This window comes from Lactuca virosa, chromosome 4 (genome assembly GCF_052849685.1).
Source record: "Lactuca virosa cultivar CGN04683 chromosome 4, Lactuca_virosa_CGN04683_v6, whole genome shotgun sequence".
NCBI lineage: Eukaryota > Viridiplantae > Streptophyta > Magnoliopsida > Asterales > Asteraceae > Lactuca > Lactuca virosa.
In genome coordinates this window covers 251,771,021-251,789,511 of record NC_136429.1, presented here as the reverse complement: position 1 = coordinate 251,789,511, position 18,491 = coordinate 251,771,021, and the positions used below count along the sequence as shown (strand labels likewise).

The 18,491-nt window shown below is 33.2% G+C and overlaps 1 protein-coding gene across 5 annotated transcripts; it reads left to right on the top strand.

Annotated features, from left to right (window-relative positions):
- The first annotated feature begins 15,135 nt into the window (after positions 1–15,135).
- LOC145108185 (uncharacterized) lies at positions 15,136–17,408 on the top strand. 5 transcript variants are annotated; one of them, XM_079045201.1, is made up of 7 exons: positions 15,136–15,471; positions 15,558–15,766; positions 15,876–15,967; positions 16,060–16,163; positions 16,601–16,711; positions 16,810–16,959; positions 17,178–17,408. In XM_079045201.1, exons 4-7 carry the CDS (start codon positions 16,152–16,154, stop codon positions 17,214–17,216), a joined length of 312 nt encoding a protein of 103 aa, XP_078901327.1. In that variant the 5' UTR covers positions 15,136–15,471; positions 15,558–15,766; positions 15,876–15,967; positions 16,060–16,151; the 3' UTR covers positions 17,217–17,408. The 5 variants fall into 5 exon arrangements, 2 of the variants coding, with proteins under 2 accessions (XP_078901327.1, XP_078901326.1); XM_079045200.1 differs by having other exon boundaries at positions 15,137–15,471; positions 15,841–15,967; XR_013708099.1 differs by having other exon boundaries at positions 15,138–15,471; positions 15,841–15,967; positions 16,671–16,711.
- Positions 17,409–18,491: the final 1,083 nt, after the last annotated feature.

The following is an 18,491-nucleotide window of genomic DNA, read 5'->3' as shown; positions in this document are numbered from 1 at the left end:
TAAATCTACCTATAGGTATTGTCCTTATAATTTTAACAATAGCAATCATTGCCGACGCTATCTTCCTTTTTCATTCTCCCGAACTTGATTTCTCGCTCTCCTTCTGATTTTAGATCTCGCACGCCCATGATAATAACATAATATATTGTCTAACTTTGTTTTTGTATATTTTGCTTCTCTTGGTACCGTGTTCTTACACATGCAGACTAGAAGTCTACCCTTTCGTTTTGAGCAACTAATACGTGTATAGTCGTGAGACATAATTTTTTATTTAGTCAACTTTGATATATTCAATTACGCCTTTTATCATATACATCTTGTTTTTATTTTGAAATCTATTATAAACAAGTGATCCTTATTTAAATTTGCTCTTTCGTTCTAAATTCGGAAACTTGATTTAAAATGTAATTTTCATTGTATTTTTCTTACAGTTAATACACAAGATGAATACCATTGTTCTTATCATTTTTCTAAATACATAAAATATATGTGAAAGAATACATTTTCTTATGCTTCTTCTTTTCTTTAAATACATAAAAAGTCTTGAATTTTACTATTATATATTCTCTAATAATTGTTTTTGTAGAAACACTAAATTAAGAATCCACTATTTTCAATGATCGATATTTTTACACCTTTCTTAAAATAGCATTCTACTTTGTAATTTTCAGTGAGTTCCTAAACTCTCAACTTTGTTTTCATAAATATTCTGACTCGTAAGCTTGAATTTGTCTTGACTTAGACAATTAGACAATTTTTCAAAAGAGTAATCAAAATATTTTTGTATAAATTCCCTTATTGATGACTTAAACATGTAACCTTAATTAACCTTTATATTATTTTACTACTTCGTTTGATCGCCACACATGTATTTTCATTATCTTGGAATTATTACATATTTTGATAATAGTGAGATTAATTATCATTTCTAAACACACATTTTGATAACAGTGATATTTTTATCACTTCTAAACACTTAAAATGCTATCTACACAATGTGATTTAATCACCTCCATTTGCAACATTGACTCTCTCTCTCTCTCTCTCTCTATATATATATATATATATATATATATATATATATATATATATATATATATATTCTTCGAATATAGTTCTATTATTGTAAGAGTAACCGTAGTAGTAATTATAGCCTCGGAGATCCTCAATCATTTCGTAATTTATTTTGTAGACGACACTTAAATAGTCTTTACATTGGAGATGTACCAAAACTTCGTTGCCTACCCTTAGTACGTTTTTTTAGGAACTTACCCTCGATCGCTTCCCTTTCATTCGTGTTACCCCTTCTTATTTCGGAATATATATTTTCCAGATATAGTAGCCAACCCGGAAGTGAACAAATTGTTCCTAATATCTTCTTTATTAGGCGGCGAATTTACACTTAGTGCTAATTTAGAATGTGGCTTGAGGATCAATGCGGATTTAACGCTCAATGCAGTTGGTGCTTCAGTAAAACTTATAACGTTCTTTTAAGTTAGATAATATCTAACTAGATAATCTTTTCAACTAGGTCGCCATGGTCGGATCATGATTTCCATGATCCTAATTTCTTGCAATCTAGACTGTAGAACTCGAATTAAGGAAACATTACTTTGATTATAGATAAAGAATTGGGCTCTTCCCTTGGAGAATTAACCCAAAATAATCAAAGAGTTCTCCAAGTCACCACCTCTCCAATTGTATAATTGCATCCGGTTGAGTTCTAATAGAATTCGTCACGAATTGAATTTCGGGACGAAATTCTTTCAACCGGGGGAGACTGTGACAACCGTCAAAATTCGAGTCGGTTCTAGATTTGACTAGACTTAGTTGCACATATAGGCACAACACATATTAGACTTAGTAACTAGAAGCTAAGTTATAACCTAGTAGAAACTTGGAAACAGATAGAAACAATGGATGGTGTACTTAGATTTCACATTGATATGTGAATTCTATAACTACTTAACTGTAGAGACTATCCATACTCGGGTCACTCTTTGACTCGAACACCTTTTCATGAATCATATACACACATCATGCACTTGACCTAGTAGTAGAAATTAGGTCTGAGTCTCGTAGGAACTTAAGTCAAAGTTGAAAACTAGGATTAGTGTACTTGATTTCCTCAATTTCGCTTGAATCTCGAAACCACTACATAGAATGCCAATAAGCCGATAAAATAAGTTACAAACATTATTATAACTATAAAAGAGTTATAATACCATAAGATAAAATTAAGTCTCAAAGATTCCATTGATTTTCATATCCAAAGATTTACAAATCTCAAAAACCCTAAATGCCCTAAAAACCTAAATTTATGAAATTTAACCTTAAAGATTCTATAAAAATAGTTATGATCCTGATAATATGATCTTATAATAATTAAAATTATAAAAATACATTCAAGAAAAATAAAATTTAACTCATTAACATTTACCCTTAATTTATAAATCAAAAATCAAGGTTTTATGAATAAAAACTTGATTTTAGTGCACATTTTATATAAAATTTAGATATTTTATAAAAGAACTTAAATTTTATAAAATAAAACGAATGAGAAAGGGGTATTATACTCAAAATTCCGTACCCCTCTCTTCCCATATCTCTCTCACACTCTCATTCTCCAACACACACATCTTTCTTCTTTCTCTCTCTAGAAAAGTCTCTCTACCTTCTCTCTAATTTTTTTTTCTCCAAACACCACAACCACAGCCTCTTAACCACGAAATTATGGAGATTCATCAGGGCTTTTCAAGCCACAAATAAATTTAAGGTAAAGAACATATATCTCTTGAAGATCCACAACAATGATTTAAGCCATGCATGTGCATTTTACTTCAAAAACCGACTTCTACTTCTTCATCTTCTTCAAACTTGTTTTATTTTTGTTAAAATGGTTATTATAACATCATGGATGTGTTTTAACACCATGCATGTATGTTAAACAAGGTTGCATGTTAATGATCTTAGTGCAAAAATCGATTTTAAGCATCAAAACATCAAACTCATTTTTAAGAGTTCTTGAGAAATAAGATTTTTTTATTTTAATTCATGTATGTAAATTATGATTTCTAAATATATTTGATCTCTGGAAACATGACCATAACATGCATGGATCATGATATCTTTAAAATATTTCAAAAGATTTACTGAAAGAATTGATGAAAACTCACTTTTTATAACCAATCATCATGCATGCAATCTGCCAGATTTCTTCACCTGACTTTAAACTGCCATATCGCACTCATTTATTAACCAAAATTTGAGATTCTTTTTCTGAAATATAATATTTTGAGTTAGCTTTCAAACCCATCTGACCTCACTGGAAAATTCCAATATTTCGATTTGTAGCAATTTTTACAAAAATGTTGCTCAATCAGCACCTTTTTGTGAATACTAGTTTTGTATTGCATGTTCAAAGGTCTTATTCCTCACTAAAAATCTAGGAAAAATTAATTTAAGCACTTAACATCATGTATTAAGAGGTACAAAAGGACATTGATTCAAAAGTCTTTGGAACATGTTGCAACAATTCTCAAAGTAACATCGATAATCGTTACCAAAATCACAAGTATTAAGTTTTCTCTATAATTTATTGAGCCTTTAGGCATGTTTTTCGACATCAATATATATTTTATTTATTTTTACATGAAAATAATAAGAAAATAGAGTGTTAAAGCATATAAAATACTTACACTTGAAAATAAATTCTGGAAAACGTTTTGGATGATCCTTTTAGTAAATACACATCTCTCATGAAGTTTCATGGATTTTGGTTACTGTTTAATATGGTTTTGAATTTTCTTTTTATTTAGATCCAATAAATCATAAAACCACTTTAGGGAATGTGAAAATATTATCTATTATTTTTCGCAGCTCCTGCCTTATGTTTAAGACTCAGAAAAATATTTTGGGAATTTTTCAAAATGTATATCTATTTTGCCGGGATTTTTGTGTTTATAAAGGATTAAAAACAGGAAAAATAGTTTTACTCATCCAAAATTCATGAAAATTTACCAGATACTCTTATAATGTATTAGGATGCCATATAAAACTTTTGATGATTTTTCTCTGCTGTATGCTATTTGTTTTTTATTTTCTCAAGATTTAATACACTTAAATACACAAAAATCATAAAATTGGGTTAAACAGTTTAGAAATCCATTTTTATATTTTTCTCAGCTTAAGTATATGTAATAACACTTGTAAAAAAGGTTTGGTGAATTTTTGAAACTGTTATCTATTTATTTCTATTTTTATAGAATAAATACACAAAAATCAGAAAAATTGTGTTAAACTTTTTGAAAACGCATATTAATATTTTTTCCAAATTATGTACACAGTAAAACAGTTACAAAAAAATTATAAGAATTTTTCATGATAGTTTACTATTTTTCCATGATTTTATGATTATTCAAGGAATTAAATGGTGAAAAATAGTTAGACAAATCAAAAATTCAAGAAAATTTATCTTAAGGTCTTTGACTTCAATTAAAACTGAAATGAAAAGTTTGGGAAAGTGTAGAACCAAATTGATTTAGTTTTTGAATATTTAATCATTGGAACACCTCTTAAAATGTTAAATATTAACATTTCAATAATGGGAATTTTCCACTTAAATTGTTATATAACAATTGATTCATTGAAATTTAATTTTCACAAAAATATGTTTTTAACTTATCAATATTGAATTTTGACACAATATCGGCATAATTCTATGGTAGTAGTAAGTATACTAGTGTTAGATTTCGATTAGAGACTCACTAGCGAATACCATTATTGTAGGAATCGATAGTGGTACGAGTGGAGCGTAGACAAGGCACCATTTGCATCATCTCAATGCATTGTGAGTATTCACGCACTCCCCTATTTTCGGTTTTTATGTTTTGGGGTGGAAAAGCATGTCCGAAAAACTATTTATTGTTCGTTGTATTTAAATTGGTTCGTATCAAACTCGATTGCTATATTTTGCTATAATTTGTTATATTCTGCTATGTATGTCTATGCAACACGGAACATGAGAACTTATCGTCTTAAGTCCATTCCCTTATATTTTACTCCAACCATTAACTCTTTGAGCCAATGGTCATTGTGGATAGCGCTATTAGGAATTGACACCTCCTCACTCGCCCGATTGCTGGAGTGCATCATACCATATAATCTATGGAACGATAAGCATAGATCTTGATAGGGCATCAGTCATAGGCTTGGTTGGGAACTCATTGTTTGCTCATACACATAGAAAATTGTTATTAATTATGGCAATAAACTTGTTTATTAATTATAGCAATGAACTTTGTTTCTCATTATAGCAATGAACTTTGTTTCTCATTACAACATCAAATTTTTATTATTGGAAACTTATATACATGTTTTAGCAATTAAATTGTTTGCTCCTTGCAGCAATGAACTTGATTACTCATTTTAACAATATATTTTCATTTATGGAAACTTTTATCAAAACTTGATTTCGATTCATGAAACCAATATTATTATTATTATTTTTTTATCTGTGAGTACTCACCAACTATTTTTATAGTTGACGCTCGTTTTACATGCTTTTTCAGGAATCATCGAGTAAGTGGCACTTAGGGACACTTCACTTTTAGGAGCATTCGCATGTGTTGTATTTCAATTTACATTGTAATTTCTTTTAAAAGTTGTTCAAACCCATTGTAAATTTGTAATGATTTTTAATACTATGGTTGGTGTTGTCTTTTAACTTTTGCTATGAAACCCTTTATACTGCCACGCCTCGTGTTTCCACTTTAGCGGGGTGTGACACCTAATAACCCATGACTTTCCACATTCTCATGCTCCATGGATTTAACCTCCATGGACTATCCATGGATTACTTTAGTCCATCTACATAATCATGGATCATTGGCCCACACTACAAGAATTATTGATATACATAATCAATCCCCATATATTTAATTCGTCTCTTTTGACCACAAAATTAATTCCAAATTAATTCTTGATCAATACTAATTAAATAATTTCATATTAGTATATTATACTTGTAATATATTAATAAACCATAAATAACCTTATTATCAAAATCTATCCTATCAAATTGCACTGGTGAAGGCAACCCAAAAGGACCATGCTACAATCGGGTCAAGTACATACAAGTTATAGTTATGGGCTTAGACACCAAATCCATCAGTTGGGGTATTTCCTTCTTTTTATCCTAGAATTTCCTCTTGCTATCCCTCCCTTTAGGAGGGTTGGCTTTCTTAACCATGGTTCCCTGGCGGATGCCTTGGTCAGTCAACTGATGAGCGATGGGGTTTGGCGCTGTCAAAGGTGGTTGGTCTAGAAGAAATGACCATCCCTTGGATTTGTGGGGTAAGACCCCAGATGTATCTCTCTATCTTTTTGTACTCAAGAGTAACCAGTCATTGGCACAAGACAACCAGATCATTGAAGCGGTTGGTGTAAGCCGCTATCTCGGAATCCTTCATGGTGAGATTTTAATGTTCTTGTTCTAAGCCTTGCATCTCACTCCTCAGACAATATTCCTCTATCATCATGAGTTTCATCTCTTCCCAACTCATGGCGTTCACAGTATTGAGACCCATAGTCTTTACATTGTCATTCCACCATGACAGGGCGGAATCCATGAATGTGCAGGCAGTGAATTTCACATTGCACTCGTTCGTGCAGGAGCTGATCTCAAACACTGATTCAATCTTCTCGAACCAGTGTGTTAGTTTGATCACTCCCCAATTGCCATAGAAGTTTTTGGGTTTTCTGAGGGAAAAGTCTTTATAGGAGCCAACTCGAGAATTTCCCCTGCTATCGTTATGGGGGCTGTTTTCAACATGTCCTGATCCCTCATGTCTATCGGCATGGTAGTTGGCTACTGTGGTTTCTACCCTTTGTGTAATCATTTCTTCGATTGCGACCGTGTCCATGGATGTCGGTGTTCGGGTTGGTGTTGGTGTTTACGTTGGTATTGGTCGCATATGAATTCTTGAGCTTCGTCTTAGTGACATGACCTCAATAGGCTAACCTATCTATCATGTGCAAAATTAGCGTACAAGGTGTCCAACCATCTCACTCATCTCATGAGTAGCTTCTTCGACACTTTGCTCTGTGATCGTTGCCCTAGTCTCAACTGCTAGGGCTTGTCAATGATCCCCCCGATGTCTATCTCCTCGTCTGACTCCTCCTCGGAATCCACTTATGGATCCTCCTCAGGGTCTTCCTCGTCAATCTCCTCTGGTTCTTCCCTGATCCAGCCATTAGCTACCTTAGCGGGGTAATATGGGTCTCCATGGTGGAATCCAGCCATGTCCAAGAATGAAAGGGCTTATAAGTGTATGCACTATGTGATTCTTAATAACTAATTAGTGCAACTAAGTTGTTAGTGTAGATATTTGACGAGGTTGTGAAGTATTGATATGTAGATTACATAAGTTTACCAGGTTGTCCCCTATGCCCAGGCCCAGTTACATGTTGGTCAAACCTTGGTCAAGTATAGTAGATCAGGCTACACTCCCCCATGATTCGACAACATGTTATACTAGGTCTAGCCATAGTGTTCAACCTAAACTTTGATGTTCTTGATTTGTTTCATTATGACACTGACTTTGTTTGTATGTGTATACTTTTATATAATAATTATTATTATATTTTAAAGTATAATTGTATGATCGAATTTATTTTTAGCCAGAGGTATTAGTCCCTATATCTATAGTTGTATTTCTTACATGGAAGAATATACTTGGTTCGCTATAGACGATTGCTCTGATACCAATTTGTCACACCCCCAAACCGGATGGCAGAAATGTCTCGGGGTGGAACGAGAACACAATATCACAATAACTGTATACATTGAAACACAAGTACATAAACAACCATCATATCATATGATTATATCGGTTACATGACCGAAATGTTACTTATTATCAAAATACATTACAAGGTTTGCATGTTATAAAATAAAGTAGTTCTCATAATGATATTTGGTGTCTTGTCTTCAAAAGTAGCTCCACTGATCCGAGCTTAATTTTTTCCTGAGATTACATGCCGTTTTAAAAGTCAACATAAAGTTGGTGAGTTCATAAGAGTTTAGTTGTAGAAAAATCCAATATTTTTCCGTAGATGAAAATCGTAACTCCGTCTTCTAAAAAGTCTTGTATTTGTATGCCTTCAGCATAAAAGAAGAATGTATGTGTGTAGTATGTATCCAAAAGCATTTATAAAATAAAAGTTCCCCTAACTTCTAAACTTATAAAAAGTGTGACTTGTCATGTGATTATTATTATCCAAAAATCGAGTGTATAAATAAATAACCATATTTACAAATGTAGTATATAAGTAAATAACCATACTTATAAATGTTGTGTATAAGTAAATAACCATACTTATAAATGTAGTGTATAAGTAAATAACCATACTTATAAATGTAGTGTATAAGTAAATAATCATACTTATATATGTTGTGTATAAGTATATAACCATACTTATAAATGTGTTTTGCGCTAGAATTTCACTATTCGATGTTATAGTGAGCCCCTGTAATCCAGCTATCGACTGTAATGTTGCCCGCCACGACGCTTCTTCGGACGTAATGAAATGTTAACACAATTGTCACCCTTGACCCGTCGGTCGTGATTGTAGTTAGCAACCATAAGTGGGGGTTGTGAATCCCATATAGATCTATACACAATTCTCCCGCACAATTAAGATTTAACGATTACAAGGTTCGGGACTTAGCGTAATGGTTGAAGAAATCTCTCACATAACCCGTTGAAAGTATGTTGTTCTAGGCTGTAAATGAAATCGAAGCTTTCCCATGTTCAAAATGATGTTCTAAATGTATGTTGATTACCTAGTGTGTAATAGTATTGCCCAATGGATAATGCTATTATCCAATGGGTAATGATTTTATCCAATGTGTAAACAAAAAGTTTTATCCTTTCACAACTAGACTTTTGGTAAAAATGTTAGTTTGTGTTTATCCATTGTGTAATAATTTTATCCAATAGATAAATATATTGTCCACCATACAATAGCTATAATATGTGAAACTTGTGCATATGAAAAAATAAGACTTGTGTGCTTTCTTTGAAAACATGAATATATGTATATATCTTCATAAAAAGAACATAAACATGCATGTAAGAGTATTACCTAAAGGTTAAAAGTTTTGTCCATCATATATTAGATCTAGAACCTTTGTGTGAAGTCATTGTCCAACATGTGTTTTGTTGGCATGGCATGCGAAAGTGTAAAATGAGTGAAAATTAGTAGAAAATGGGGTATGAACTCACCTTTCTTATTTTCCCTAGAAGATGTCAAGAAACGGTGGTAAGATGAGGTAAGAATCGAGTGAAACCTTCTTGAAACTTCAAGATCTTGCCTAGGGTTTTTGTTTCAAAACTGAAAATAAGAGAACCAAAAGATGATGATATAATGGAGAAGGATCTCGAAAATATGGAGAGAAATTTACCAAAATGTCTTGCAAAACACTTACCAAAGAGTCTTGAATTAGCTAGAGTGTTTCTTGGAGAGTCTAGAGAGAATGAGAGTGAGTTTGAAGGTGTAAAGAGAGAGGGGGAAGGGCCCCTTGGCCGTATAGGAGGAGAGGGAGAGGGAGGAGGGTGGTGGTTGCATGGGGAAGTAGAACATGCATTCTTTTTAATATAAAAACTTAGGGTTAAGGCTTTTGGATTATAATATTTAAAGTAGAGTTTACTTTGGATTATAATATATAAAGTTTGATTTCTTTGGATTATAACACATACAGATGACATTATGATGTTGGGATATGGTGGATTATGTTGGAAAGGAAGACACATGATTTGTCTTCTTCTAACTTTTATAAAAACCTAACCCCTTTTTATAAAAGTTTGGCATTTTTATAAAAGTGTGCTGTAATTTAAGGAATCTGTAAGGTTTAATAACTAAGAAAAATGATGATACTTAATATTAATAGTAATAATATTAAAACTTTATAATTTGACTATTTCCAAATCCGTCATATAAAAATATGAGTGTTAAAAAGTGATAACTTACGTTTTTCTCGATTGAATGACCCTTTTTCTGAAAAACAATAATCGGAGTATCAAACTAGATACTATGTCACGTTACGTTGTATGTTTCTATAGTTTTATGAAAATGTATTCACCGTGTTATGAATATTATTTATACCAAAATTATATATGTGTGTTTTATCGAGTTTCAAGCCACTGATAAGCTATTTAAACGTAATTAAAGCGTTTACTCGATAATTGATTCAAAATAGTGTATGTAGCATTATAATATTCGGTAATACATCAGGGATGTTACGAAAATCACATTTTGCCTTTTTGACCTAATATATGCACAATTGACTTTTGTTGACCCTTGTTGACTTTTGTTGACCAAAATTTGACGGGTATCACATTAATGACTGTAACTCTTGTTTTAAAATGATAATTATTATCATGATTTTTAGGCTGATACAAAATAATTCATAAATCTAAAGGCGTAAATCGTAGATTTGCCACAGGAGATCGTAGATCTATCAACGGAAAAGTATAGCGTGACGCTTTCTAGTGTTTCGGTGACGCAATGTGGCATATCAAAAGGCAGAGGCGACACTGATGGCATATCTGAAGGCAGAGGTTCTAGATCTGACCAATTCTTGAAAGATTTGGACTAAGAACAAGATCTGAGATGAGAAAAAACAACTAGAATCGTTCAGATCTAACCAGATCTGAGAAAGAAGCCCAAAGAAAAGTCATCAGAATCATGCCTTCGGAGATGGTAGGTGTGACATCCCCAAATTTCACGGCTAGAAAAGACCGATTTGTTTATGCTTTATTTGAAAATCAGAGTATATTTTTAAATAAATATATTGCGGAATTTATTCCCAGAAAAACATGATAAATATATTATCAAAGCATTTCCGAAGAAATGTATTTTGTTCATATTAAAACTTTGGGATGTCATCGTCAATATTGAAACATAAGCATAAACAGACCTTACATTTATTTACAGTAGTGATCTACATCTCATTTAAATCTCTCAGTGTAAAGTAGCTTCGTATCGACACCTATGATACAAATAAACTTAAGTGGGTCAGGTTGGGAAACCTGGTGAGTACATAGGGTTTTCAACCCACAATAATACAATTATTATATTTAATCATCAAACAATCAACCTAATTACCCATCCCCATTATCTTCTTTAATCTTAAGGATCTACCCTAAGAATCATCTATCCTTCATTCCTAAGGATTATCCTAAGGAATAGGCACGAAGTCCATCGCGGCCCGAGGTTTATACTACAAGCACTAACGAACGTCGATCCCCACATACTGATCCTATACAATGATCTTACAAGATCTAGCCTAAAGGATCGATATGAACAACAAACTGACGAAGATGCTTTTTACCCCCAGACTCACCCTATCCAGCATCGAACTTTGCCTAGTAGTGATCTGAATATCGTGAGGTATTTTACCCCCAGACTCACCCTATCCAGCATCGAACTTTGCCTAGCAGTGGTCTGAATATCGTGAGGTACTTTACCCCCAGACTCACCCTATCCAGCATCGAACTTTGCCTAGCAGTGGTCTGAATATCGTGAGGTACTTTACCCCCAGACTCACCCTATCCTAGTAGTGGTCTGAATATCGTGAGGTATTTTACCCCCAGACTCACCCTATCCAGCATCAAACTTTGCCTAGCAGTGGTCTGAATATCGTGAGGTATTTTACCCCCAGACTCACCCTATCCGGCATCGAACTTTGCCTAGCAGTGGTCTGAATATCGTGAACGGAAACGCTGACACATGAAGCTCGTCCGATCACTTCATAAAAGAAACGAAGACTCCAAAGCTCTTCAAAATAAAAAGTATAGGGAAAATACTAATAAAGTACTCTCGTACGCTCCCGTACCCCGATACACAATAGTGTCAAAAAGAAGAACTTTGTACATGATACTTATCGGATGAACACATAGTTCAAAAATACCTAATCCATACTCCCGGATTAATAACAAATAATTATGTCTATACTCTGCTAGATGACTAGATCATCTTAAACATCGATACCTCTCATCAATTTTTATTTCATCACACATCATCTAATTCATCTACCCATGTCTTACCCAACATATTTGTAGATATAAAATACATATACAGTTTAAATCAATTAAAACATGTATAAAATTTTTCATCCATCATAGATAGCAAGTATACAGATAATATGCACACATAGCATGTAATTTATATAAGATACTTCATATCTATGTGTAAGATGAAAATAATATGCACTCACATGATAAGACGATGATTGGACAGCACTTCGTCCCTTAAAACAATATTCTTCGATGAAACCGAGATGTTTTCTGAAAAACCGGGCTTCACGCGGGCAGAGTTTCGGCTCGAAAAACTCTTTTTCTTGGGAACTTTGGGCTTTCTTCGGGTGCTAGGGTCGTTCCCGAGGCTTCGGGGTGTTTTAAGATGGCTAGAGAGGGTATAGAGAGTGAAAGAGAGTGTGAATTAGAAACCATTCCCGGATACCCTCGATTTCTAATTATAGGGTGATTTTTGGCCCCTCACGTCATGAGCCAAGCATGCTCACATCGTGAGCTCGATCCTGCTCACCTCGTAGACCCTCCATCTGCGTTCTAGGCTTGAATAGTGTCTGTTTGACTCCTCACGTCGTGAGAATTGATGCTCACGTCGTGAGCCCGTTCCGTAGACTTGCTTTCTGCACTCTAGCCTTGAAAAGTGGCGTTTTGAATCCTCACGTCGTGAGAATTAGTGCTCACGTCGTGAGCCCAGTCAGATTAGGCTTTCTGACACACGTCATGCTCTCAGACAGCTACAACTTCGGAAGGCCATAACTTTTGCATACGAGCTCTGTTTTTTACTTTCTTTATATCCACGCGAAGGTGGAGACGTACTCTACAACTTTCATTTAGAATCCTAAGTCTAAAAACTACTCTATCATAAACTCACTTTTTATGATTCCTGGTGTCGTGTCCGTTTTGTCGAGAAACTTTGACAGGTCATAACTTCTTCGTTATAACTCGGATTTCAACGTTCTTTATATGTATGGAAACCTTGTGACATACTACAACTTAGTTAAGATTATTTATTCTAAATAATCTTCTATCAAAAATTCATTTTTTTGACGCTTATTGTCTCAAAACTGACTAGCCCGAATCTGCGGACGTTACAGTAGGCGATTGTACGATGGTCGACCATCGATCTAAAGCGGAAACACCTTAGTCAGATGGGTTTTTGCGATGATTCCAGATCCGAAACAAAAAAAACATGACTTAATCGACATTCCAACAATAGTCGTGGACATGGTGGCGACTTCAGTGACGAGTTTTCATCTTATCTCATCAGATTTGATGAAAATGATAACTTATAGTGGTCGTTGAAGAAGTTGATGTCGCCGAAGAAGGCAGCGGAGGAGAGAAGTGGCGATGGTGGGCCAACGTGATCGGTTTCAGTTCCACGGAGGCATCAATGGTCGTTTTTAGTGGCGGTTCACCATTTGATTCGTGGAGGTGGTTTCAAGATCCAGATCTGATGTAGATCCATTGAGATTTCATGTAGATCCAGTGAGAACTGATGTAAATCTGCTGACATTTGATGCACCTATGGTGTTTCATCAGAGATTGGAGATGACGGTAGTAGAAGTGAATGGATGAGACACTATCAAAAGTGAATTGAGAAAGGCAGTGGTGGTAGTGGAAAGTTGTTGGAGTAATATTGTTTGTCGGTGGTAGTGACGACATCGTTGGGTGTCATCGGAGGAAGGAATAAGCAAAAGATGAAAGAGTGTGTTTTAAAGTCTAGTGAAATGAAGAATATTATCATATCTATGTTGTATAAAAGTAATGTTGACCAAAATGTCCTTGTTGCTCTTTGACCATTTTATCATAAATAAAAAATCAAAATATTTGAAAATACGAAAATACCATAACGATAGCCTAAAAATAAACGCATGTTACGGTTCTTAATCTTTTTTTGTTATAATTTGATCTTATATATATATATATATATATATATATATATATATATATATATATATATATATATATATTGAGATTCCGAAATAAATAGAGATTTTGAGATTCACATTCAGTCATATATATCTCATTTCCGCAGTAGTGCTTCGGCGTACTGGCGCAATAGGAGAGTTATAACCTTAAATGATTATTTAGTGTCGCTCGTTTGTTTTTTCCCTCGTCACCTTCCCCACTACCACAACATCCACCGCCACTGCCACTACTACCATCTCTGCTACCACCACTACTGACACATCCGTCACATATATCATCGCCATCTCTGCCACCACCACTTCCTCTACCACCAATTACCATAATCAAATATGATTACTTAATTTGTGAACAGACATATACTTATATCATTTATGATTAGGTATATATGTGTAAACATATATAATGATATATGATTATATATCTCTCTGCTATCTAATCATTTATGATTAGACATATACCACTGCTGCCAGTATGGCGGAGTATTATAGTGACAAATAAAAAATGTGGCTGTGGTTAAATCTCAAAATCTTTATTTTTTTTAAATCTCAAGTGAACCTTCTCTTTTATATATATATATATATATATATATATATATATATATATATATATATATATATATATATATATATATATATATATATATGGGAAATCTTCAGAAAAGTCCCAAAATTTTTGGAAAAGTTACACTTTAGTCCCAAGATTTTTTTTTGAACGAAAAAGTCCTGAAAACCGGCAAAAATTTGCAGTTTGACCCTTTTGACCGGTTGAAACCGGTACCAAATTAATTTGGGACTATTTCGTAAATTAACCCAAAATATTGGGACTTTTCTTTAAACAAAAAATATTAGGATTTTTCTGTAAAAAAAAATATTATGACTTTTCTACAAACAAAACCCTTATTTTTATTATTATTATTATTATTATATATATATATATATATATATATATATATATATATATTAAAGTTGTGAAGAAAAGGAACAGTGAACTTGCTATGTTTTGGTCGCTAATTGGCCTCCTCTTTTTAAGAATTGCAGTTTGCCCCCTGTGTTGATCGATGGCTGTTAATTAAAGGTCAAAGTTTGCTTTTTCATATTAAAAGTGGGAGGAGTGGATTAGTGTCAAGAACACGTGTTAAGTCCCTCTTTCACCTCCCCGGCTTCCAATCAGATGTCTACATCTTTTCCACCGTTTAAGAGTTCCTCGCTTTTAAACCTTCTTTCAATCGGTTTCTATAGGGTGGTAGACCATTCCACCGTCTCTCTCACAATCGTCGCAACTTATGGGCTTATGCTTCTAGATCGACGCCTCCGATTACCTTCTAATCGACCGAAGAGATCGACACATACTACTCCTTCCATGGCGGTTTAGGTAGAGGACCATGGTAGTCGGATTTTAGTCCAGTGAAGCAGGAACCACCAATTTCGTACTGCACTCGATCTTGAAGGTAAACTTCAAACCCTAGAATTGATAATTTCTATTGAGATCCTGAAATTTGTGATATTCGTCGTATATGATTGAATTTTTTTCCAGGCAGTTTATAATGGCCACTTTGAAGGAGGTTACAGAGCACAACATCTCCAGGCGCCGACAACCAACCTGTGGTTATAGACGACAAGGAGATTTGGAGGCGGAGCAGGATTTGTGATATTCTGAACCAACTCAGGGAAACCCAAATCGATTCGCCATCTTGATTTCCGACACCGTTTCCTCTGACTTCTTTCAATCAGAGCCAATTCCCCGTAAGTATTCAGCTTCATCTCCTTTTTATATTTGCTTCAGTGATTCCAGTTAAAGTCGTTGCCTCCTGCAATAGGAAGGGATTTCATTTGGGTTTATAACGCCTCACAGCTGATCCTCTTACCTGATCGGTGACTTGCTGACATCCGGAGACACTTTGTTGTGCATCTTCTATTCCACACTTTGGTTGTTGTCTCCTTCAGGTTTGTGCTCAAACTTGGTTGTGCGGTTTCTATTCCAGGTTTTCTGTGTATTTTTTTTATTCTTATTATGGTGTTATGATTTCGCACCCCAGGTGTTTGATGGAATGTGCCAGACAAAAAGGGAAATTCCTGCTAAGCAAACCCAATTTAAAAAACCTCAACAAATGTTGAAATCGGTCTGCTGATGCCGAAGCAGGTATGTGTGTGGCTAATTAGGTCCTTTAAAATTGAATTTGTAATTTATAAAGCTTCATATAGTGATTTTGATCCTTTTCATTATGTATTGGTTTTCGATTATGTTTGGGTGTTTCGCTTCTCAAGAATTTAACTATATAATTATATATTTTTGCACAAGAATTAAATTGTTCAATGAAGATATACACCTTATTAATAAACTTCAACTCTTAATTAATATTATTGGACGAAAACGGAGAGAGGGGGAATACAAACATATGGAAAATATGAGATAAGAAATATAGCACAAGAAATATTAGCATAAATATAAATATAAGCAAAATGATTAAATATGACAAAGGAAGATACAATGACGTGATTTAAAGGGCATAATTGTAATTACAACTAGAGAGGGGTGTTTAATAATGGAAGAAGAATATAATAAGTTGAAGTGCAAAGGTTTGGAGAGCTGATATAACCTGTGGTCACAACGCTTACCACTCAATTACAAAATTCATCTCATCTTCAGCTTCATCTTCATCAGGAATTAACACACTTGCGCGCTCAAAGGTATCTTTTCTTTTTTTGTTAATTAGTATCTTTGATTAATTTTTATTGATTTCTTATAACAGATTTTCATATTTAAAATAATTCACATGCATATTCAGGAGGATTACAGCAAAGAGTTTGAAGAAAAGAAGAGTGAACTCCAAGCTAAAGTCATTGTATTTTTTTTTAACAGGAAATCTGGCCAAACAGTTGCCATCATCATCCTACACAATTATTTTTTTTTAAAAATAGCTACAGCTCATGTTAAGGTAAAAAACACATCTATATATTATGAAAAGAATTAGACTTATCCAACTATCTCATTTACTCAATCAGGTTGCTATTTTTTTTTTGGTAAAGTAGAATCTTGACAGCCAACACTCATTATTCATAAGGCTGTGATAAACGAATAAATGAAAATACATTGCTATTTCTTGTATGTAACCCTTTCTTTTTTTAGTATTTATTTATTTATTTTTCATTTCAGGTGGTAACGGCAAGTTTTTTACCAGATAGTAATTTGTAATTGATTTCTCTGGTAATACACATGGTTGATCAAGTGGTTACCTATTGAATTGCTTATGGTGGGTTGGAACTAATTTTTATTCAAATGGTTGATCAAGTGGTTACCTATTAAATCAAGAAGTTCTTTATGCATTTATTGTACATTGCATTGTACTTTCTTTTAACTAAGAAGGTTGATGGTGGTATTGAACTATTGATGCTGTTTTGGTAGGCACTAACGACAGGTTTGTTTCATCTAATTCATGGCAAATTACACAGAATAGCAATGTACTTTATTGTGGATACCATTCACGCAATATACTTCGGATAATAGTAAATGGATGAAACACATGAACATACACACAAAACTAACACTTTCCGCCCGGCACAACGTGCGGAAAACCTTTCTAATTATTATTATTATTATTATTATTAAAAATATAAATAAGAATACTATTTTGTGAACTTGTTATTATTAATATTGTTACTAATACACATAAATGCATTTAAATAAAAAAAATAATATTAATGACATTGTTTAAGTGTGGAGGTGGAGGTGGAGGAGATGGTGATGCTTTTAGCATTGAAATCGTGAATGTCTGTTTGTATATTTTTACTTGGATATGATCATTTCACATTTGTTATTATTGTTTTCAATTCAGAATATTAATACTTAACAATTTAAAAGAAGTTGCATATTTGTAAAATTGTTTATAAATAGTTTAAGGTAAAGAGTTTCTCACTTTGTATATAAAATTGTTTAAGGTAGAAGAATTACTTTTCAAATCCAACAAATCCACTACAAACATCTACATAGGTAACCCATATCAAAATTCAAAAGTATTAATTACAATATCTTGTTTAATAAAAAGTAATAGGAATAATTCAAAAGTATTAATCAAAATTCAAAAGTATTAATCCAAAAAACATATCCTATTACTTTTTATCAAGCAAGATATTGTAATTAATATTTTTGAATTTTGATATTAGCTACCTATATAGATGTTTGTAGTAGATCTGTTGGATTTGGAAAGTAATCATTCTACCTTAAACATTTTTATATATACAAAGTGAGAAATCATTCTACCTTAAACTATTTATAAACAATTTTACAAATATACAACTTCTTTTAACAATTGTTAAGTATTATTATTCTGAATTGAAAACAATAATAACAAAAGTGAAATGACCATATACAAAGTAAAAATATACAAGTAAACATTTATGATTTCAATGTTAAAAGCATCACCATCTCCTCCACCTCCACCCTTAAATAATGTCATTAGTATTATTTTTT